Source organism: Ciona intestinalis, chromosome 8 (genome assembly GCF_000224145.3).
Source record: "Ciona intestinalis chromosome 8, KH, whole genome shotgun sequence".
In the NCBI taxonomy this organism is placed as follows: Eukaryota; Metazoa; Chordata; class Ascidiacea; order Phlebobranchia; family Cionidae; genus Ciona; species Ciona intestinalis.
The window spans coordinates 3,305,008-3,329,804 of NC_020173.2; the positions used below are offsets into that span (position 1 = coordinate 3,305,008).

Sequence of the window (24,797 nt, forward strand, 5' to 3'; positions counted from 1 at the left end):
CGCTCCTTAGGGCTTGTTCTAATATCCTGAATCACATAATGCAAATATATTGGTTAGTGGGTGCCCTAGTTTTAAGTTCATTTTTCTTTGAATCGTATTGTGAGTGCAATGTTAATTCAACAACAGAGGTTTGTTTGATGGGGGATTGTATTGGTGGGGCATGTGTGTGTCATAATGGTTGGGCCGGGGATCTATGTGACCATTGTGATGGAAGAATACTGCTCGACACTGACAATGGTGGGTTCAGTTTATGAATAAAATATTGAATTATTGAACAATTGATTTAATTTGTCTATAGAATTATTTTATTGGTTTAAAAAAACATGGAGAAATTTTGAAACTAATGACTTAAGTTGCTGCTACAGTCGACTATGTATTTATTCAATTCCTAGCATAGTACATTATACTCTGACATAAACCCAATTCCCATGTTTTTTGCCCATAAGTTGAGAAAACTCAATAAATTATTTAAAAAAATGGGAAAGTAGGTTTTACATATATATAACATATTATATACCACTTATGTTTACTTTGTATTTCAGGAATGTTGTCTGACAGCCCAGGAGATTATGCAGCTAAGAGTAAATGTTCCTGGCTGATTGCACCAAAAAACAGGTTACTAATCTAATGTGGTGTAAAAAACTCCTGAATATACATCGGAAATTAATTATGTTTTGCAGTTTTTTTTTTAAATAGCCATTTAGTTGATTTATAGCATATCATGTGGTTCTATACTGTATATTTTGCATTTCCCCTTGCTTCCTTTATTACTTTAACAAATTGTGCAGTCAGCATTTAACTTCCTGATATTAGAGATAGAAATGACATGACATGATTAGTCATATTAAGTTATCAATTGTGATAAAATGGTCGTGTGAATTGTGGTCAAAATTTGGTTTGTGAATTGTGGTAAAACCGACTGTGAATTGTGGTAAAACAGAATAAGTTATAACAGCATAAGTGCTAAAAACATGAATTTTCCAGTTGGTTTTAATACAAACATGAAAGCCCATAACATTTGGGTTTTACTGATTAAACTGAAACATTTAAAATAAAGACAGTTGTATTATACTAATAGACTGTTATGTTTGTATTAAAACTGACCTAACATCATAGGTCTATAGTTTTGGTATTGACATGAATTGTCAAGCATAGGCGAGGAGTTTTTTAAATGCAGTGGGAATTAAACCTTAAATCAATGGATTTCCTTTCTGTCAAAACATAATCAATGTTTTGGCTTTGTTGTCACAATGTTAATTGATGTGTTTTTACATTTTCTACCAAGTTACCAAGAATGATAAACTCTGGCTTTTTTCTATCCGAATAGGGGTGTTGCTGTTTTAGCCGAAATATGTCTATCATAGAACACTATTCGTTAAAATTGATTTTTGTTTGGTAAAATTTTCGTAGCGCTTGACCTTGACTGTTATTTCGTTGGAAGAATCGTCTAAATTTATGGGCAGTAGTATGGGCCAGATTAACAGAATTCATCACAGTTACAAATCCTGGCTGTTTTTTATTATCCCAATACCATTGTGCTTTGACTAAGAGGAATAGAACAACCATGACAAGCGGTTCTATTCAAAAATTTAAAATTAGAATGTTGAATTCTCCTACTCAAACAACAATGACACTAAATTTGTTATGTGCATTCATCCATAAAGCGAGTTTTATTTATCGAACAAAAGGGCACACCCACACCCCTCACCCCTATAACAACTATAGCCAGTCAAGCGTGAATTTATTACGAAATTTTTAGTAATCGTAGGCGTCATGTTTTTTAATATTTTAGCAAAATCTGTGGTGGCATTGCTAAAATAAAGTTACACTCATAGTCGTCAAACATAGGGAACCCCATTGATTGATCTAGCGAGTTCAGTATACTTAGGCTTTGCTTGTTTATATATACACTTAACAGTAATAAATGTGGTAAAAGCTGCGTTTGGTATAAAACTTGAGTGCTAAAACATGACGTCCCCCTGTTTCAAAATTGTGAGTGACATAACCCCAGGCGTCCCTAAAACTATGTTTTTGGATCAAATTCGATCAATATATATGCATGGTGTGTAAGTGCACAGCCTAAACCAGGTTCTAAAATCACAACATTTTATACTCAGACTGATGCTTATACACAAACTGGGATTGGAATAATACTTTACCCTAATGATTAATGTAAAGTGAGAACACCAACAGGGACAATGCACGCTTTTGCCATTTGTTACTATTTATATGTTCAATTGAACTATTACTCTATTAATGTATTGTTCTACTCATGTCATGTGTTCAATTTTAAGTTAAATAATGTTTCAGTCATTGTTGCATATTGATTAAATACTTCTCCTTTCAAAAATGTATTATTTACTGGAAAACAAAAAATGTGAATAAAACCCAGATATTAAATTTTACTATTTAAAGTTTGTTTCATAATATTTAATTAAATTTAAAGCATAAAGAGTTCAGGTTATTAATGTAGTCTAATTACCAGTTTTCACTGCACTGTTTCATTATACCTAATTTAAATTCAATATTAGCTCCTGCCATTGTTTGTAATGGGTTATAAAGAAAATATAAGAAAAGGCTTTTCCTCTGTAATTTTTTTTCCTAAGAGTGTTTTTAACAAACATTAATTTGTTGCTAGTTATTTTTTCTTGGTGGTTTTAATTAATTTTCCGTAATGGTTTTATGTAAATTTTGGTATACTGTCTAATACTTTGCCACGAGTATTGTATGTAAATGTAACCGTAACTTACAAGCTTAGAACTTTTTTTAAACAGGCAGTCCAAAAAATAAAATTATGAATGCAAAATTATTTACCCACACAAAAGGAGGGGAGGGGGGGTTGACAATGACGGTCCTTATACCATTGGTATTCTTTTTAGGTTTTTATTTTTTTTACTTTTTTATGTATAGCTGACAATTTGGACAACCCGATAGTGACCACTGCGTTGGAGCAATTGCTGTTAGGTGTCTTGCCCAAGAACACACACAAGCCTAATTTTATATCAACTAATCCCATATATAACACAGCACTTCACCATTACGATTATCATTCAATGAATTTAAATCTGAATGTGGTTGGGATTATCTCTACATTCATGATGGGGATTCAGCATTCAGCCCTCTCATTGCTTCAATGAATGGAATCACTTATCCAGCAGGTCAATTATTATCATGTATTTATATATGGGTGGTATAGGATGGGACATTTTTGTTTTATTTTATCGTCCCATTTGGTAGTACACACTACATAAAGAATGTTTACAATATTAGAGAAGACACCCATGTTATAACTTGACACTAAGAATGATCTATGTGAATACACCATGTGTGTCTGGTGTGTAAAAAACACCCACGTTATAAGTCAACCATGAGAAAAAAATCCGTAAAATTACCAAACGTTTATTTATTTGTAAATTTGTAATAACTTCATTCAGCATTTTCAATGCTTGTTGAAATGTAAGTAGTGCCATGTATTGATTGCCAATTAATTATAATGTAAAAATCCATTGATTGTGACCTCACAACCTCCTTTGTTACCTCACAACATGAACTAATTAAAGATTTAATCTACAGGTCAGAACAATTCCTACAACCCAGAAATAATTGCAACATCAGGAAAAGCATTTATTCACTTCTATAGTGATGTTGCTTATACTATGAGTGGTTTCAATATGACGTACACAGTTGATGAGTGTGTCTATGATTGCTTCAATAGGGGAAACTGCACAGGTAGATTATTATTCCATTTTTGTTATTAAACATAAAGTATTGTGTCTTTGGGCATGACACTTAACAGCAATTGTTTTGAGTTGACCCAGTGTTACCCAATCCGGTCCGAATGGGTTGTCTAAATTGTCAGCTATACATTAGAAAAAAAATACTATTTACCTACAAAGATATACATTGTTATTCTTAAGTGGGCTGGGGGCATAAGGTGTATAAAAAACAAAACCCGTGATCTGTGTTATAACAACTGTCGTTGCTCCACCATATGAGAATACATAAGTTAATCTTAGTAATGTCATGTATGGATCAGAATAACCAATGTAATAACAGGTGCTAATTACATGCCTGTCTGTCAGACACATATTGGCCAACCACACACTTAGTATTAAATTTAAATACTACATTGATTAGATGTATTGATTTCATGTGTATTGGTTTTTATGCTGCATGGTATATTTCTGTATGAATGTTATTGTGAAATGAATAAACATATCATAGTTTCCTATTAATATTATATTTTTGTATGTACATTAACCAAATGTATTTCATTATGTACGAAACAGGACTTATTTTATCATTCAAAATTTTATGCCATAAAATGATTTTCGTACATATCCAATTTCTTGGTGTGTGATTGTAAGTTGTTACCATACCTCTACCAGCCTATACAATGAATGTAAATTAATACTGGGTTTAAAACTTTAAATAATATTATATTGCAGTGTGGCAGTCACTGGCAGCCATTGTCAATTTCATGGGCATGCCTCACTGATTCTCAAACAATATCAATCCTATATTTATTATTTGCCATGCTTTATGATAGTGTATTGAATACAGTCTATACAGAAGTAGTGTGGTATTGTATATTGCTGCGGGGTAGGATGGATACTATAGCACTTAACATGGCATATATATATATATATATATTTTAATTGTGTTTTTTAACATTTAGCAAGCTCTTTTCGGGAGCATACGGTTGTATAATACTGTAAATATTCTTTGTTTACTACCTGTAAAAAAAAATAAAAACATTCATCATCTTACTTAACAATAACCATATTTACATGTACCATCTTACCCCAACCTACCATATTACGTGTACCATCTTACCCCAACTTACCATATTTACATGGACTATCTTACCCCAACCTACTATTCATAATTAATATTTTGATATCTATTATACAGTGGGCAAGTGTGAATGTGGAAATGGATGGCATGGTAGTTCATGTCAGGCACAAACTTGTCCCAACAACTGCAGTGCTGCACAAAACTATGGCAAATGCTCAAGTTCATACCCAGTTGATCAGTGCGATTGTGAAACTGGCCACACTGGCCAGGATTGTTCACTGCCTGCACCAAGTACTAAGGTATGTCGTACAAACATAGTCTGGTCTGGTTGTCAAGGTAATGGGTCAAATCTCACCTAAATCTCTAGTCCCATGGTATGCCTTGCTGTATGACCCCGCACATATAGAATAAAATGTACATATATAATGTTGGGAGGCATGGGCTAAATCTGGCCTCCATTCTAAGTTATACAGAATATAATCAAAAGTATGCGTATGGTGTTGCTTTGTTTGCAAAACTTGTTGCTGTTAAAATAGAATTGTTGTCTTACAATATAATAACTGTACCGTATGCTCCAGAACACTAAGGTATGTTATGTTGTATAAAGGCACCCTAGGTGTTCAGGTAATGGACCAAATCTGTCCTAAATTCCAGGTCATTCATATAGAATATTATAGGGAATATTGTTGCATTATTTGCAAAGCAAACAGCATTGTTGTCCCACAATATAGCCATGTTCATTATTCCATATGATGCAGAATACAAAACAAACACATTACATTGGTTAGGTGCAACATTCTAATGTTGTAACCACATAATAATAGCTCATATTCTGCCACAAATGTCGCTACTGTTAGTTTAGTTTACAAGCATTCTAATTATTTTGTTGTGGACTTGTGGACACTCTGGCTTATCTATATGACCACATACTGTAGGTCATAATAATTGGTTTTTCACTTATAATTTTTACACATTCAGTAGCCATATGTGATAATTTTTACACATTCAGTAGCCATATGTGATTTGTGTCAGTATACCTAGGGGACTATATTGTGTAGTTGTATATTAATTAACATGATGTATTCATATCATTGACATTAGGAATACATCACATGTAAGATTGAATTATTTATTACATTGATTCAAAAATTTTACAAACAATTAGACTCACAAAAATATCTTCACAAAAATTAGTTCAAGAGATAAAAATATACATCTGATATTCTTAGCATAATTTTTACAAATAACTTGTTTTGGTTGATTATTACAAACAGAAATTACAGAAAAGTATTATTTGTAATAAAAACAAATAAAAATACAAATAGATTGTTTTAGTTTATCAATACAAATAGAATTTACAGAAAAATTATTATTAAACCATCATGATAAGAAATGCAAGATTTTTTTGTAAGACTGATGCTGTCATCAAAAGAGTCGCATCTGACTTATAAGTCCTTGGTTCCTGACCTCTAACTTAAACCATTGATACTTAAGTGTGCTTCAGTTCACTTGGGTGCAACAGCTATGCTTTTATGTGTCGCTCTTTCCTACTCCTTTTATTCACAGCGTGTTTTAACTCCTGTCATTTTGCTAAGTTCTTCTTTTTATAAATAGTATGATCTTTTTCTATCAATTTTAAAGAAATAAATAAAAATTATGTTTGTTGATTCTATTTGATTTTTAAAAGACTGCATTGCCATTTTGGCGAAATATTTATCTTTTAAATTAATACTTTTATTATACAATTGGTTGAACTTGATTTTTGTCTGTTACGTTTTTGTAGCACCAGATCCGTATTATGTTTATGGTATATTACTTACTCAGTATTATTTTTTACAGGGTGTTTGGGATAGTTTTGAGTTCAATCCTCGTGCAACCACACCAAGTGCTTCATACGCAGCAGTTTCAGTTGACCACCAGATTTGGGTGTATGGGGGCATGAAGTTTGGTGTACCAACTATGCAAGACCTGTTCATGTACAATGTTTCTTCTCAAGTATGGAGCACAGTAGTGACTTCGAACCAGACGTACCCGCAGTCAAGATATGGCCACACGATGGTAGCATGGGAAAATTCTTTGATTGTTTTTGGGGGGAAATTAACAAAAACCGAAAAAGCCGTTGACCATATTTGGCAGTTCGACAAAATCAATTCAACATGGATGAAAATTGATTATGATGTCACATTCAACAAACAATTAAACAATGAGACGAGTGTATTGGAGTTATCGGGTCATACAGCTGACATAGTTACCCTGAATAACAATGTAACAATCATGCTTGTGATGTTTGGATATCATCCTGTGATGTCATACAGCCAATTTGTGTACGAGTATGACATCATAAACAAGACATGGCACAGGCCACAAACAGGAAGGGTCGGTAAAAATAAAATACCAGGATTATTCGGACACACAACTGTATACGATCCAACTACGAACCTAATATACATCCATGGTGGGGCAATCAGCGTGCTCAGTTCAATAGCACTGGTTTCAACAACATACGCATACAATCCTAACAGCAAATGCTTCACAATACTGAAATCATCAGACCAGCCAAGATATTTACATTCAGCAAGCTTAATAAATGGAGTGATGTATGTGTATGGTGGAAACACACATAATGATACAAATGAAAGCAAAGGAGCCTTATGTTACTCACCAAGTTTCATGGCTTATAATATACAATGCAACAGGTTAGTAGCACTTTGTTTAATTTTTAATATGGTTACAGTCTTAAAGAACAACAGGCTTGTAGTACTGTTTTAAAAATTCTAATCACTGAAACACTGAAACAGTATTAGTTTTTAAACGAAATTTTTGGAGACAATTATGTTATATAAATGGGCTGTAATTTTCTAATGGAGACTGATGAGAAAATCAGTATTTTATGCACCTTGTGAGTTGTGACCTTAGTAGTTAAAGTTATGGTAATATGTTTTGGTTATTTGCGTATGTATTAATATGAGTATATGGTTGTTGTAGTTATAGACACATAGTTGTAAATTGATAAAAAAGGTAAATTGATAAAAAAACAAATAACTAATATTAATGCATATACTCTAAAACGGGCTTTTTTCCTAAGTATTTAAATGTGGATTCAAGTACATTTTTAACATTGTATAAAAATCTTATAAAATTTAAATAAAGTTAAGTGTTCCGTTCTTACACTGCATTATAAAAACCTATCTATTACATAACAGTAACACACTGTAAATACAAAGGCAAATATCCAGCATTCCTTACTAATCATGCTTGTTTTAATATATCCACATATACACACGTGCTTATCTTTCTACATACATACATACAGCTATTCATGGAACCAAGGGTTAATATTTAACAGTAATATTGTTCACCAATACTAGCTCCATAGCTATGTCCAGTGTTTATCCACAAACAACTGTCTATATTGATACACTAAGCTGGTACTTACTTATATTTGATTTGGTTTAGTTCCAAAAAATCTGTTGTTAGGGCCTAGGATTCTTCAAAATTTGGTTGCCATAAACATAGGTCTGTATGTGGTAAATTTTTAGCATATGAGATGCCAGTAAAACTCTGTGGTAATGGGCCAACTCTTGCATAAATATTAGGCCCCATAGTGTGTTTGCTGCGGGACCTTACCTTTGTAAAATGGAGAAGAAAAATGAAAAAAATAATATTTCTGTATTTCATTCCTGTCAGGAGTAAGACATAAAAAGTCATTTTAAAATAATTTTAATATATATATATACAGTAAGCTGGGGGAAGATGGGACACCTTTTAACTATATTTTCTCATCCCATTTAGTTGTAAACAAAAAACATTCAATGAATTATAAAACTATATCCTCCTGACTAACACAGACCGTTGTTAATTGTTTAAAACACGATCCGGATATTTCGATACTATATGCTAAAGGTGACCCATCTTTCCCCGCCCTACTATATATATAGTAGTAGACATGTAGACTGGACACTACCGACTACTTACATGTTACATAACCTATGGTATTATTTTAATACGGAAGTCATATTGTTGTTTATTCTATTCGAAACTGACACCAGACACTTTGTTATCAATATAGAAGGCGCCAAGATAATATTATGCTGTCAACACTTCATTTAATGAATGGATTACACATTAACTATCATATTGATTGTATGTTAATTATATAGTAGGTTGGGGTAAGATGGTCCATGTTTTTTATCTATTTTATCGTCCTGTCTGGTAGTAAACAACGGATATTAGGGAATTATATTTTTTGCTGTATTTTCATTGTTAGTTTGTTAAAAAGGACATTCATTTTTTAGTTTATAAAAATAGATTGAAAACTATAGGGTATTATTTGCTAATCTTTCCCAACCATATTGTATCTATAATGTTGTAATTTAAATGATCAAACCAATTGTAAATTCCAAATATTTGGACATCGAAATATGGAATATTATGTGCTAACGGTATCCATCTCCCCCACCCACCCTACTGTATCTATAACATTGTGGTATAAATGGCCAAACCAATTGTAAAGGCTTAAAAATTTTAACATCTATATATTTACAGCTGGCACACTTTAAAAGAACAATCCAACAGTTTAAATCCAAGTCGTTTTGGTCATGACAGTGTTGTTGTGACATCGCAATCACCAACAATGACCAATAGTTTGTTCATATTCAGTGGTTATGATGGTATGATGGTACATGATGTGTTGACTTATCAACCAGGCAGCTGTGAAGCAATTTTCAATGAAACAACATGTATAGGTGAGATTTTAAGGCAGAGTATGTTGTAATTAAAATTAGTTGTACATTTTACTGTATTTGACTATCTGATTCCGCATTATCATTGATTAAAATTTGTAAATTTACCCCAAAAGATACAGATAGGTGTATGTATCCTTGGGCAAGACATTTAACAGACATTGCTCCAACACAGTGGTCACTATTGGGTTGTAGCACCCTGGGTATTGGGGTAATGGGCCAACTCTCTCTTACATCTCAGGTTGCATGGCGTGTCAAACCTGTCATTCTGTAGGACTTAATACATATAGTGTAAATAGAAGTTCATAAATAGAAGTGTGGGATGACAAACTGTCATATGGGCTATGACTAAACATGCTTACCTAAGCAAAACAGCAGGGTGCAGGTTTTGTAGGTGTCACCAAGACACCAAGAATGTGTCTTAAGATTTAAAATTGCTCAGATAGATCCTATATAACGTCTGCATTTGAATCTGTAATTAATTATCTCAGTTTGTATTGTATTTTTGGCATTAAATTTATAAGGTAGTACTTGTGTAGTCAAATATGACATTCTATATGGGTGATGTCTTTGTAGAGGCGCTATGATTTCTGGACAAGAGTTAGAATATCCCAATTTATTCTACACCTTATCTGTATTTCCCCAACTTAAAATTTCAGAATTTTTAGTTTAAATTTTTATCTTTAAAAAAAAATTTAAAAAAATATTTTGGTTTTGTGTATATTTACCTTCAATTTTGCGGAAAATATTTTAAGTATTTTTTTAATTTCAGGCAGAGAGGATTTATCTTGTATGTGGGATGGTAAGAAATGTGGATTGGGAGCTTTTAATGATACTGATACTTGTAAGAAAGGAAGGTCCAATATACAAACATCTTGCTCAATTACAACAGTGGATTTTTGCAAAAGTTTTTCCAATTGCTACCAATGTAATAGTTTGGATGTTTGTTTATGGACAGAGAGAGGTTGTGAGGAAAAACTTGATGATAGTGTTGGCGTAATATGCAGCACAGCGTGCTCTATGGCCACCACGTGCAGCTCATGTGTCACCACCGGTGCGTGTATGTGGTGTTTGAACCAACAGCAGTGTATTTCCACAAACTCGTATGTTGTACAGTACCCCTATGGTCAATGCCTGGAATGGACAAATAAAGGATCTTGTCCATTGTATGAGTGTTCTGCATTAAAGACATGCGGAGATTGTCAGCATAACCCAAAGTGTGGTTGGTGTGATGATGGATTACATACAGGGCTCGGTACTTGTATGGAAGGCAGCAGTGCTGGACCCATGGTGTTTGATAATGTCACTGAAAACTATCAAGTGTCAGCTGGTATGTGTGGAACTGGATGGTATTTCACTTCGTGCCCACTTTGTCAGTGCAATGGACATAGTAAGTGTGACGCAAACAACGTTTGTATTAATTGTGAAAACAACACAACTGGAGACCAATGCCAAACCTGCGCACTTGGATATTATGGCGACCCTAGGAATGGGAACAACTGCACTCAGTGCGAATGTGGGATAAAAGCGGAGTCCTGCAACTCAGCTACTGGAGCTTGTAACTGTGATACCAAAGGTGTGAATGGCAGGTCATGTGAAGCTTGTGACACAGATAACGGTTACACAGGGAATGCCACGGGCAATGGGACATGTTTCTACTCACTTCTTATTAATTATCAATTTACATTCAATTTAAAAAGTGACGCAGACGACACTTATGTTACAAAAATTAACTTTAAAAACATCCCCCCACTTGAAGAAGATGTGCAAATGAACTTTTTGTCAAGTCAATCAAGCAACATCCGGTTTGCTGTCATTTCAACCGCTACACAGATAGCTTTTGGTGGAGAACAAACAATCTTATTAGTGGAGAATGTGACAGATTATACGTTCACATTTTATGCGAGCAAGTACAGGATAGGGCAGGATGGACTAAATACAACAGTGAGAATTTATGTCTCGGATTTCAAAACTCCAAGCCTTATAAAGGTATGTATGTGTTGCTGCATGGTGTGTAAAAGGACAACTGGACAGTGAGCATAAGGTGCATGAATAGGTTATATGTGTCTGGTGTACAAGAAGACACCCATGTTATAACTTGACAGATCACAAGACAAACAATTTCTAGAAAAGTCGTCACAAAAAAAAAACAAATTAAAAAACTTAACAAATAAAACAAAAATTTCTGTTTATAACAAAAAAGTTAAACACCATAAAACTCCCAGATCTCTTTACTCCAACGAAGCAACCGTCTCCTCAAAATCCTCCTGATCCTTTTCTCCTCCTTCCTTGTGATCCTCCTCATAGCAGCCGTAACATGGAAGATGAAAATGATGTACGACGTGCATAGGTTACGCGCTAATCGAGCAGTGGAAATGGCTGAAATGGCAGCACGACCATTTGCGGCGATTGATCTGTGTTGTGATGATATGTATAGGTCAACACAGGTAATTGGAACATATAAAGTATTTGTGACTTGTATTTTTATTTTATATATGAGGTCTTAGCTATATTCAATACATAGCCAGTTGGCGTTGGGCCAACCTTGGCCTGAATCCCAATTTTTTATACCTGGCTGACCCCACCCCTATAGAAGAATCAACTTGGCTCAGTACCCACTTGATATGAGAGTAAAGTCTTATATATAGATACATAGAATAGAAAAACAAATAAATGATTTTTAATTCTCTTTACAATTTATACAAATGCAGGCATTAATGTCTAAAGAAGAAACAGAAATTTGTTCGTTGGTTTTAACTCCTGAAGCCATATGTGAAGAAAAATGTTCAAACGACCAAGTTTCTGTTGTGTCTGTGTTCCTATGGTTGCCTACCAGTATACCTTCTGATGAAGTGACGAAAACAAAAAGTGAAACCAACTCTGACACACCCCCTTATTTCGTAACCCCCCCTCCTGGCCAGTGTGGGTTAGCAATTGGGACAGCTCTAATACAAGGCACAAAAAGCACAAACACAACACCTTCTCCTAACATTCGAAGGCCACATAGGAATAATAATAATAATCCTTCTTCCATAAACAGCACAACCATAGTAGCGACTCCAAACCAAGAAGCTTACGACAATCATGCAATGGCGGTCAACACTGTGTAATTTGTATAAAGATAATTTCGCACTTTATGTCTCGCGCACCGCTATAAGTTGACAGCACGAAACAAAAACACAGTTTTGCGAGATGCTGATCAACTTCATTGTTTTAAAAAGTTTGATCAGCATTTTGAAAACTTTATTTCGTGCTGTAATTCCAACTAAAGTTCTGTTTGAATGCTTAAAAAAGCAGAACTATAAAGTTAAGCAGAAGTAACCTAAAGCAATTTCTAGATATTCTACTGATGTTGCTACTAGTTAAACTTAATACTTGAAATGGCTTTCTGTTTTTTACAAGAAGAGCAATTTGAAATATTATATAATATAGTATGTCGCACACATGCTGCAATAGTAAACACAGATACAGACAGTTGAAACTCAAGTCTCCTGACAAAGGTGCAATAGCTGTGCACTCTATTTTCCTTTCCTGTCGTCATAGACTCTTTTCCGTCCCAAGACCTGATATGTAAAACTTAATTCACTTTGCACTTACAGCGAGTAATTCTTTTTCTTAAATTATTTTAGGTTTTGCAAATAAATATATTTATAGTGAAAGTTCTGTGTTGTGATAGTACCAACTCGTGTTCAAAGGCACAAAATACAAAGCGTAAAAATGATCCCAAAACTGCATGAAATGACACCAAAAAAAATATTAAAACGCTTCTAAATTACTACTGGAAAATGGAATTAAATGACACCGGTACACCGAAAGCTTCATATTAATGAACCATTAACAATAATTTTATATAGAACTGGTCTCTGCAAAAAAAAACAGTATAAAATGTCTATAAAACTGTTGTTTTAATTTTTTTTGGTTTGTTATGCAATGAAAATCTATATATACTATTTTAATGTGACAGGGCACAAAAGGAGCTAAAATGTATGCCTTATACACCCACACATTATAATAAATATACTTAGTTCTTTTATGCAGAGTCAAAGTACTATGTAGTCCTACATACACAAATACACCATAGAATTGGATTGCACAAATATAACTTTTAAACATAAACAACCCATACGTGCAAAACATATAACCAAACTTCAAATTTTTTAAACGAAAAAGTATTTTTTGCGCTTCAAAAATAACCACAATGTTTAAAACAAGCTTCATACTAAAACATTACTTATCTGTATACATTTTTTACAACACAAACTCAATTTTACCCAGGTTTTCATTAGCGCTCATTTTTGGCAACATTTTGTTTTGGATAGATTACAAAAACTTCATATTATTATTTTCATTCACTTTAACAAACTGCACATTCTGGTGTTTTATCGAAAAACCCCAAATTGAGTGTTGTGTGTGTAGTACATAAGAAACCATAGGCACCAAACTTTTAAAAATGCAGGGGAGGCAGGGATAGTTCAAAACTTTGCCTAATATTGCAGGGTAGAAAATACAAGTTTTTTTTATCCTGCAGAGCTGAAACCTTTTTTACCCTGCCACCCCAGGTTTGGTGCCTATGCAAGGAACACATAGTAAAATTGGGCAAGTAACAATATTGCTTCATAATCTATACCAAGGGATGGGCAAACTATGGCATAATATTTGAACCCACAATGTTTTGTTGGAAATTATTGCAATCAACCCATTGTAGAAACTGTTTCTGTCTGGTATATTGTAGTTCTATAACAGCTCTTCGTTTTGACGTTCTATGGTTTTCATAGTCGTTTTTATCAAACTGTATGATATTGGACATTGCACATTGGTACCGTACTAAGTTGACGAAAGAGCTGTTTCAGTACCCAAATTCATACTTTTGTTACAGATTTATATAGCATTGGGCTTGTATGGCCTGCACATTAAGGTATGAACAAAATCTGATTTGTTTCAAAATTTGCCCACCCTGGCTTACGCTACACTTTATAAAAGTCTTTTCATTTTCAGTGGTATCGGCCCGTTGTACAGTGTTCTATTTTAACTATGGTAAAATCTGGACACACAGTGGTTAAATGGAGTTGCAACTATGATGCAAGCCTGCCTCGGTTTGAATAATAAGTCTTATTGGTGGTTGGTAGTACTGTGGGGTTGTAATACTCCTTGCATATTAATCTTATTAGAAACATGTGGAAAAATATGATCAGTGATCCAATACCAAGCCAGAACACCAGAGGTAGACCTGTAAGATAAAAATGAGGTTTTAGACAAAGTATCACATAGAATATTAGGCATATTTACAAAAAGACATTCTATATGGGTGAGGTCCTACAGCGACGCACATTATGGGACCTGAGATTTAGTTCAGAGTTGGCGTATTGCTATAACAATCTATTAGTGTGTAGGTTGCTTAATGACATATACACCCATAAGTAAAAGGCATTGAAATCGCATGTTTAGTCATAGTCAGAAATGCATGTTTAGTTACAGCTAATAAGACAGGTATTTAACACTTCTGATTCAAACTTTTTTGGTACTTAAGGTTTGTATATAATATACATAAAATACTATTACATATAGGGTAATATCTTACCAGTTCCCTTTCTCTTTATTGACATGTGTTCATTATAATTAACAATTGATTTCAAATGCAGCGTATGCTTCATGTCTGCAAGGTGCTTCCTGTTAGACAAACAAAGATACAATTTAAAATTAAAATATAGCACAAAAAATTATTTCTTTTTTTAAGTTATAGTAACGAAAAAGTAATAGCTGAAAACAAAGAGAAAAATAATAAAGTAAAGAGAAAAAAATAAAGAAAGAAGTAATGAGAAAAAAATAAAGTCACAAATATAGAAGCTTATGTTTTTTCAGTTGGAGTAAGGATAATATGTAAAAAAGCAGGAAAATAAATCAGTACCACACGGTAAAGGTTGAAACAGTTGAAACATGTTTATATAATAACATAATTTTTATTTATCTTTTTAAAAGCGATAGCGAAGATCATGATATTTAAAGAAGGAAAAAAGGAAATCAACAGCAAAACAACAGACGTTAAAACATCTATGGATAAAAGTGTGGAGAATAGTTGTTATTGTTAAATTACTTGTCATGAGAGATGTATAATATTGGTGTGCTTGGTTCAGTTACAAAGATGGGGAATCTTCTGCTTTGTTGATGGAGTTGTTGAATTAGATTTAAACATCCACCCTCGCATGCGTATAATGGGAGTTTCGAATGGTCTGTGATTGGAATAATATTACTATTTGCTATTCTTGCAGGCAGGTTTATTATTATATATAACATGATGTATGTGTTATAAGTATGACATAACATTTTTATTATCTCTTCAAATACTGTAGCGAAGATCAGGTATTTTAGTAAGCGAAAAATGCGGAATCAACAGCACAACAAGACGTTAAAACACACTATGATTAAAATGTGTGAGAAAAACTGTGCTTGTTGCACCCAAATTATGAGTGTGAAAAAGGAAACGTTGCTGTTCTGGCAACGTTTAGTGCAAACACCCAGGGTGTTATAAGCCATTACTGACCACTAAGTTGGAGCAAATGTTAAGTGTCTTGCCCAAGGACACATACGTCAATCAATATCCAACCAGATTACTTGGATTACGTCATAAGAACTGAGTCACACAAATATAAATAAATTGAATAGTATAATGTCATTTTTGCAACGGAGATATAAAAGAGGCGGTTAATATACATTGCAACCATAAGAAAACTAAAAAAACTGTAAATAATTCGACAACAACAATATTTATTCAATGGTATAATGTCATAGTCTGCAATGGAAAAGTAAAAAGGGCAGTTATTAAGCAACCGTAAACATAGCAAAGAAACTTTCAAACAATTCCACAACACCATTATTTACCTCTCATTGAGACTTCAATAACTGGGGTTGACAAATCTTCTGCCGCTCGAATCGCGACGTTTATCGAATTATTTTTATAGAGGAGACTTTTGAAAGTGATTTCATTATGCATGATATCAGGGTCTATGCGAAGCTGTAAGTCAAAGTCAGTGAACTGAAGCCCACCAAAGCTTATAACCATTGCTTGTAGGACGCCTTCTGCACCCTCACTAATAAGATGTTTGCATCCATGTTTCCTATGTATGGAGTGTTGTTGGTTAGGTTAGTTACATACAGTGGTGCAGACAGGGGGTTCTGGGTCCCGTTTCCCCAAAGAAAATAAAAAAATACATAAAAAATAATTGTTTTCATAAAATATATCATGTGTTTATATTAAAAAACATTAAAATGGGCTTTAAAAAACATGTTTATAAAAAAATACTAAACCCATTTTAATATTTTTTGTGGCTGTACTGTCTATATATGTGTCATGTTAATTTTTATTTTTTAAAATCTGGGGTGAAACTGTTAAAATGCAGTTACAATTATAGTTATAAAGCATAGGCAACCTTTTGATTAATGCGTCCAATACTGTATAACTTGGGTCTGATGTTCATAGTCGTAACCTTTGGTAGGTTATCATAATATACTTCCTGTATGACATCACAATACGATTTATTCAATCACACACCATATTATGAATACAACAATAGCTTTTTTTATGCTTGGTTTCATATGAATGGGTTCTTATTTTTATAAATACTTAATAATAACAAAATATAGCATGTAGAAAATGCACCATACTTTGGCTCTGCTTGTTTGTATAGACACATTATTTGCTAAAAGCTCTATCAAGGTGTACTAAAACATATAATGTCACCCCTATTTCAAAATGAGTCATGTCACCCCAAGCTCCCCCTACATTGCACCATGTATAGGGTACCATTATATATTTAGTTTCACTCATACACAACCCACCCCAATGTTAACGTCCAATGTTTGGCCAAATTCTCAACGTCTTCAACATTTTTTAAGTTTCGCCATAACCTGTCAGCATGAACAGTTGGGTTGCCGTTGTAACAATAATCTGGTGTCTGGGTGAAATTTAATGGTAATTAATAACTAATATATAATATGCATTGGCACGACAATTTTTCCAACCCAGTGGTCACTTATGGGTTGTCAGTTGTCAGCCATACAAAAATATAATCACAAACAAAGTTATATACAAAAGTTATTAATGTACCTATTATACCACACAGTGTATTTCCAGTGATACAGTGTACATATATATCATTTCAAACATCATATAAGCAGATTGCAGACTAATGTTGTGCTTCTAGGTTTACAAGAATATAGACTACAATATACAGGCAAAATAGCCGCAAACTGAATGTGTAGGCTTTAGTGTTAGCGTTCTATACTCAGAACCAATGCATTGGGAAATGGGAAAGCAGGATATGAGATCACGGCAAAATTATGTAAGATGATACCAGCAGAGAAACTTAGTCTATTGTTCTGTAGCTTTGGTGAGGATTATAACTTGACTTAATCATCAAAAACGCTGGTATAGGTCTGTTTAGGTCTTTAATTTTTAAGTCAAAAACTGACATTAACATTATACTTAGTCTTTTGTTCTGTAGCCTCAATGAGAATTACACCTTAAACTGACAGTATACCAGCATTTTGACTACTTGTATTGATTAAAGTAGGACAAAATAAAGCAAAATGTTAAACAACCTGCAATCTTTTCATTAAATCCCTTCTCTCATCTTGTGGAATATCTTTATCGTGCAACTTTGAATCCATAGTTGACAATACATAATAGAGAGTAGCGTTGATAATTCTGTGCCGTATATATATATATATTAATGATGGAGTTAGTGTGCCCCTTGTTAAAATTTTTCATAAAGAATAGAATCTCAATTACTGAGTGCCTGTTTTGGGTCTGTATGGTAGCGCCCTGGATGTTGTAGTAATAGGCCTACATCCCAAGTCTTATGCGTGCCTCACTCTAGACCTCACCAATACAGAATATAATGTACATATACAATTTTGATATAGAATGGAATCTAAATTATCCAGTGTCTATAAACTGTCTCAGTTGGGTCTAGATGGTAAAATCCTGGGTGTTGGGGTAATGGGGCAAAAAACTTACATCCCAGGTCACAGGTGTGTGTTCTTTAAGACCTCCACCTTATAAAATAGAACCTTTAAAATTGAGTATTTAAATACTGTCTCAGTTGGGTCTAAACTCTAGATTATAGCACCCTGGGTGTTGAGGTCACAGGCCTACATCCCAGGTATTAGGTGTGCCTTACTCTAGACCATACCAATATAAAATAGAATGTGCATAGCCTATACAATATTGGGGTAATGGGCCAACTGTGGCTTGAATCTCAGAACCCACAGGATTCCACATAGGACCTCACCCATATAGTATAGAATACACATACAGTTACCTTGGCTCTGGTATCAGTGGGTCAAGATCTGTAGCTGTGGATATAGTGAGACCTGTATGTAATATATCGGCCCATGCTTCTTTATGTTCCACAAGTAGCTGTTCTGTTGATATTCCAAGTATTTCTTCAGTATATGGTGTCAATTTTTTAACCAAATTAGACATCACATCAGGGCTGGGTTCTTTAGTTGGAGTTGAATGCATGACAACTGTATAGGATTATTGAGATGGTTAAGCAGAGCCAGTGAAGCAGCCAGAAAATATAACGTTGAGGTCTCAAAAATAAAATTTATAGATATATAGAGATTTTTAATTAAAAAAATATTGAGCGGGTCGCGACCCCTGAAACCCATCTGACTGCACACGTTATAACCTATTCCAAGACATGGATTTGGTTTGTCTGTTATTTATATATATATATATAATTATATGCTATTTGTTTTGAGAATCGCCTAACTTCATGAGCGCTAGATCAGCGGCAGATTTGGGGAATTCGTTACAAGTAGACGCCATTTTGTTAAGTAACTACGCACCAGTTATAGAGTCAAGAGTTGTAACATCCGTTGTGGCACGTAAGGTATCCGGGGTGTCAGTGATAGAGAATACAACTGCCATTTTGCCTAGATGTCCAACTTCAACAGTACCACCATATATTCTGAGGATAATATATTTTTGTTAATTTTTTTACAAATCTGGGGGCACGATGTTGGGAACCTCATTGGTTAATGTGGTGAATGCAATATAATTTGGCTCTATTTGTTTATATAGACACCTAACAGCAGGGTAAACACTGTTGGGGTAATGGACCAACTCAGGTCTAAATCACATTGCAAGCCTTGTAATACGACCTCATTTATACAGAATAGAAACAGATTTACTTGTATTGTTTATTATGAGCTTTGTTTGTAGCAAGTAGTTTAAACACAGAATTATGGTTGATGGTTTGCTGATGGATGTAAACGTCTTCAGATCCACTTTTTCCGTCTATTCTACCTTCCAAGCGCTGTAGTAATACGTTAGGACGAGATCTGAAATGTATTCAACATGTTAGACTATTTTTATTTATTGCAAAAATCTTCTGATACACTCTTGCTGTATGGCAGATGTAACATTGGTATAATAAAATTAACATTATTGAAGGAGCTACATTTAAAATTACATTTTAACTCGGCAGATGAACATAAGCAGCAGAATGAAGTATATTTGTTAGCAGTTGGCAAAGATTTAGGGGAACAGGCAATCAAATATGATTAAAAAATGATTCGATGCTAGTATTATAATACTACTAAAGCTTGTATCCACTATATATCTGTAGTAAGTAATTAAAACAAGAAAGAAAAGGAAACTAACAGCAAAATGGCAGAAATTAAATTACAGTGTGAGTAAATTAAAATACACAACTACTTGAGTAAGTGACAAGTGGCAAATATCCATAATACAGTTACCTGTGGGCAATAACTGTGTGGTTGAGAAACAGGGGTCCATGTGAGGATGAATAGCATGATAGATGTTCAACGATTCCATTCCTGAAGTTTACCACAGATACTTCTTCTTTATGGTGGGACCCAGTTACATGTTCTGGTCGTAATAATGGATCATATGGCAATCTGTGTTGAAATACTTGTTTGAAAGCTTGGACTTGAGCTAATGTATATAAGGCTGGGTGGGTATTGGTTACTAATAAGTTTCCAATTGTCACAATTATTAAAACAGTATTACCCACAAAGTTGCATATGTGGTAACTCGCAACTGTAAGCACTCATGAGTTTAATGATACAACATTACAACTACATATGTTTTGCTATAAATAACTTGTAGTTGTGTTATACCTCTGGGGTTGCCATGCCAAAAGTAAAATCGTAAATTTCAACTGAAACCGTATATCCAAAGAATCATGGAACACACCTTAGCCTATTGTAAGTTGAACCAATTACACTTATATTTTTTTTACCGGAAGAGCTAAAATACAAGTATAAATATGCCTGGCAGCAACGGTATATATATTGAACCAATTACCTTAATAATTTATGTTCTTTCTCTTCTTTCTTATTTTCGTTAGTAAACAACGTGTCATAGAAAAGATATAACCCGGAATCTTCTTGCTCGTATTTTACGAGTGACGCCAGCTTTCCATTCCCAACAAATGGAAGTTGTGGAACTTCCCCATCTTTCTCGTTGATAGGAAGATGGTTAATACTCGCGTCGAACTCAATCGCTGACAAATAATGCGGCGCCAAATGTCTGTAACGTAAAAAACAGTAGATGGTTAAAGTAGTCCGATTTTATAAAAACAAATATAAATTCAAAATATGCATAACACCTCACCCATACAGAACTAAATATTAGCAGTTCATTTACATGAATCAAAAATGTAAAGATTACAATATAAAGATCAAACATGAATGTGACTTACTTTAGCCTCATGTGGCCGGAAAAGACAGTCAGTAAACACGGGTGTCCTGTTTCATACACCTTGTGCCAGCTTACGAGATACTAAGTATGTTACAAAATAGAAACCAATATATATACCTTGTTGTGCATAAATGTACCGCACTCTTGTATGAAAACCCACTGAATACTTGTCTAAAGAAATACGGGGCCAGGTAATAAAAAATTAAACAGACACAGATTCCAACAAAGCAGGCACGTCTGCTACATGACGCTGTGTTTGGACTTAAACTGTAGATTTTCTGAATAATTGAATGTCCAGGTTGCATCTTTTTATATGCAGTAGGGTGATAATTCATTCCTACATTGATTTAAACTCTAACGTCTAATATTGGAGAAAATGGTTAAATAAGGTCGCAATCGCATAAAAGAACATTAAAATATATATTTTTCTGATGTTACTATTAAACTATATCGCATATAATTCAATATTGTTCGAAAACTAATCTTTCGGCAAATCAAAAACCTAACCCTGTCTAACCAAATGGCAGAAAATACATTGTTTTTATTAAAGTCATTTTTCATTTTTATGCCAGGAGATAAGTTCTTCGAAAAAAAAAAAAAAATTGCTGGACATATAGTATGAATTGTAATAAAAGGCGAATAAGTATATTTAAATTTAAGAATGAAATTACCTAATAATTTGTATAACATGGAACTTTGTGCAATAAAAGATTACGAAAATAAATCTATACCAAAATTATTACTAGTACATATGAGAAAGTAGTAAAAACAAACAAAACATATATTTGGCATACGTATCCATTTTATTGCAGACCATTTTCTAGGAAAAAATTTAGTACAGTGATTTTACCCAATACGGTATTAGAACTGTAACTCTTATAAATCACTATTTGCCCTTGATTTGTTTATACCTTCTGCAACATAGAAGTAAAAATATTGGGAAAAATTACCAAAGTGCTATTGGGCCAAATCTGGCTTAAATCCCAGGTCTTCAACAAGGACCTCACCCGCATAGAATAGAATACCAAAGTGCTAACAATTATTAGATAATGCTGATTGTGCGTCATAGAGATGTAGTTATTACTCAGCAAAATTGATTCCATTAAAGTGACACGACACTTTTTTAATTTCCTCAGTAACAGCGCTTAAGTTTGCGTTTTTATGATTCACGACTACATGTAGTTCCCGTCCGTTTGTCCTCTTTGATGCCACCCAGTGGTCATTATGAACTTTGTTTATTACTTCGTGTTCTTCACATTTTGAGCGACTGAAAGTCCGGTTAATGTCGCATACAACTTGCATAACATCTGTTGGTATTACACATGATACTTCCCCGCTGTGTGAAGTTACATGGCAGGTTGAATCAACAGACAAACTACATCGGTTGTGATAAACATGCTTTAAATTTGGCTCAGTGATGTCATAATTGTTCTTTTGTTGATCAACAATTGAAGCTGTTAATGTTTTTAACTGAGGGCCCATAAAGGCATCAAGCTGCTTTGCTAAATCCACAAGTGGTATAGATGGTTTGTTAAGGAATAAGCAAGCAGTTATGCTTTGGTATTGGTATAATATAACTTCAACCTGTTGCATAGAGTTTGGGGCATCAAAATTTATGAAAGCCCTTCTTGTCTGTTTGGTGTGTTTGCTTGTAAACAATGAAGTCACCATGTGTCCATACGTCAACATATACGTTGAAATACCACTTATTGAGATGTGGAGTCTATTTGGATACGCCAGGCATAACTTTAACTTGCTTTTGAGGTATTTTACGATGACTTTGGTGTCGGTTTCATCTAGCCCACTCAAAATAACAGCATCATTGAACATTAACAATGAAGATTCAACGTCTTTAAACTTGTCTTGAAGTGTAAATATAAAAGACTGAAATCCGATATAGGATGCTTTGTCAAGATTGAGGTATGAGACACCATTATATACAGACATGATGTCACATTTTGACAAGTTAGTTTTCATCAGTTGCCCAAAGCAATGGTCTAACTCTTCTCTTAGGAATTCCACCCCATGATTTCCAACTATGGCTGTGAAAGTGCCGTGTAAGAAGCGAAAGGTTTCGTACAAGTTTTTCAAAACCTCATGATACACAGTGTCCACCATTTCATCCTCATAGGCAATAAATTCATTATGTTGTGCTTTTGAAGTTCTATTTGCTACTTTCATTACCAGCCAGAAGTTTTCCTCTGCATGTAAAAACACATGCTGATGAAACTTTGTCCGCAGAGTCTCACATTCTGAGTTGGGAGCAAAACTTCTAGTAAATTGAACTAAAGCCTCAAAAAGCCCAACATTGTTTACTTTTTTGTCTCTGGTTTCAGTTTTAGGATGATAAAACAGCAATTTCTTTTCTTCTTCCCCTTCCTTAGTTCCATATGAAGTGTTATAAACAACTAGAGAGGCGAGACATATGTCACTCATTCTCAAGCATTTGTGTTTACTGTTTATTACCAGACTGTCCTAACATATCAGCAACACACGACTTCTCTGCAGAACTTTCATAGATTGTTAACAGCTTTAATCCTATGTATTGAACTAACAGTTACACGTATTTCCAACATATGGTACGTAGCCATCCCAAAAACTGTCATGTTATAAAACGTATATCGTTTAGGCAGTTATTCCGAAAGTTAAGCAATCCTATTTAACAACCACCATTTATATACAGCAAAAAAAACCTAGGTTTTGTTAAATACGTCATTTAATCGTAATACAAAATGCGTTGTTGTGCTGCTACACCTTCCATGCGTAGTGTACGCTACGTTATGCTGTCAGCAGTTACGTTACGTCACGTAGGAACACATGGTGACGTCATCCACTAAACGTGTCGAAAAAGCGTTTGCAGAAAACGAGGGCATTCCCATATGTTTGTAGTATTTCTGGATAGATTACTGCATTTTTAAGCCTTTCTGGTTGAATTTTTGACATTGGTTTACCAAAAGCTTTATACTGTTAATTCGGTAGTGAAGATCAAATAATACTTCATAATTAAACACGAACATTAATTAACGATAAAACAACGGCTCTAAAGATTTGAAAGTTAGAACTAACATGTTTGTACAATGAGGGGATAGCCTACAAGGGAGGAAACTTTATTGAACCTCGTCCCAAATGCTGTACAACTGGTTTTCTATCGTAAACAAATTTGTAATTAAGTTTTACTCGTAGTACTAAGGTCATTTATTTTGACTTTTAATTCGTTTGCACGAGAATCTAATTCAGTGCATTTATTACGAAGGTCAATTCAACGCCCAAGGCATTTCAGTGTCATGATAAAATTACACAGTAAAGATAATGCTCAATACAGCACCTGTTAGAAGGTTTATATAACGGTAGAGAACGTTAGAAGTAAAGATTAATGCGATACCAGATTATATATGGCAACCAAGAAATCATAACCGTAGCTTAGCATATTTATTTAGATGATGTTGTTTTTGGAGGTTAGGCAAGAAAATCCAAGAATGTATCTGTAACATAGTATACGTCCCGTGGCGTGGCGGGGAAACGACTGTTTT

At 34.0% G+C, this 24,797-nt stretch overlaps 3 protein-coding genes across 3 annotated transcripts; 1 reads left to right on the plus strand and 2 right to left on the minus strand.

Moving 5' to 3' along the window:
• Nucleotide 1: 1 nt before the first annotated feature.
• LOC100179360 (attractin-like protein 1) lies at nucleotides 2–13,198 on the plus strand. The gene is made up of 10 exons (XM_002121096.5): nucleotides 2–237; nucleotides 543–615; nucleotides 3,028–3,158; nucleotides 3,574–3,729; nucleotides 4,915–5,096; nucleotides 6,637–7,493; nucleotides 9,343–9,542; nucleotides 10,312–11,528; nucleotides 11,765–11,986; nucleotides 12,251–13,198. Exons 1-10 carry the CDS (start codon nucleotides 39–41, stop codon nucleotides 12,647–12,649), a joined length of 3,636 nt encoding a protein of 1,211 aa, XP_002121132.4. The 5' UTR covers nucleotides 2–38; the 3' UTR covers nucleotides 12,650–13,198.
• Nucleotides 13,163–22,330, minus strand: LOC100177019 (uncharacterized protein KIAA2013 homolog). The gene is made up of 12 exons (XM_002121169.5): nucleotides 21,385–22,330; nucleotides 20,872–21,096; nucleotides 20,301–20,462; nucleotides 19,734–19,883; nucleotides 19,389–19,510; nucleotides 18,857–19,064; nucleotides 18,135–18,240; nucleotides 17,373–17,488; nucleotides 16,416–16,651; nucleotides 15,631–15,766; nucleotides 15,118–15,206; nucleotides 13,163–14,766 (listed from the first exon to the last, which is right to left on the minus strand). The coding sequence occupies exons 1-12, from the start codon at nucleotides 21,600–21,602 to the stop codon at nucleotides 14,612–14,614; spliced, it is 1,923 nt and encodes a 640-aa protein (XP_002121205.3). The 5' UTR covers nucleotides 21,603–22,330; the 3' UTR covers nucleotides 13,163–14,611.
• LOC100187255 (vacuolar fusion protein CCZ1 homolog) lies at nucleotides 21,630–23,774 on the minus strand. The gene has a single exon (XM_002121243.4). The coding sequence runs from the start codon at nucleotides 23,701–23,703 to the stop codon at nucleotides 22,348–22,350; it is 1,356 nt and encodes a 451-aa protein (XP_002121279.1). The 5' UTR covers nucleotides 23,704–23,774; the 3' UTR covers nucleotides 21,630–22,347.
• Between the last annotated feature and the right edge of the window lie 1,023 nt (nucleotides 23,775–24,797).

Coding starts and splice junctions, on each gene's coding strand:
- LOC100179360 (XM_002121096.5), top strand. CDS start 39: ATGCAAATATATTGGTTAGTGGGTGCCCTAGTTTTAAGTTCATTTTTC. Junction 238..542: donor ACTGCTCGACACTGACAATG/GTGGGTTCAGTT, acceptor TTTGTATTTCAG/GAATGTTGTCTGACAGCCCA. Junction 616..3,027: donor CTGATTGCACCAAAAAACAG/GTTACTAATCTA, acceptor TATATAACACAG/CACTTCACCATTACGATTAT.
- LOC100177019 (XM_002121169.5), bottom strand. CDS start 21,602: ATGAATTATCACCCTACTGCATATAAAAAGATGCAACCTGGACATTCA. Junction 21,097..21,384: donor GTACATTTATGCACAACAAG/GTATATATATTG, acceptor TTTACGTTACAG/ACATTTGGCGCCGCATTATT. Junction 16,652..17,372: donor CATTGGACGTTAACATTGGG/GTGGGTTGTGTA, acceptor CTCCATACATAG/GAAACATGGATGCAAACATC.
- LOC100187255 (XM_002121243.4), bottom strand. CDS start 23,703: ATGAGTGACATATGTCTCGCCTCTCTAGTTGTTTATAACACTTCATAT.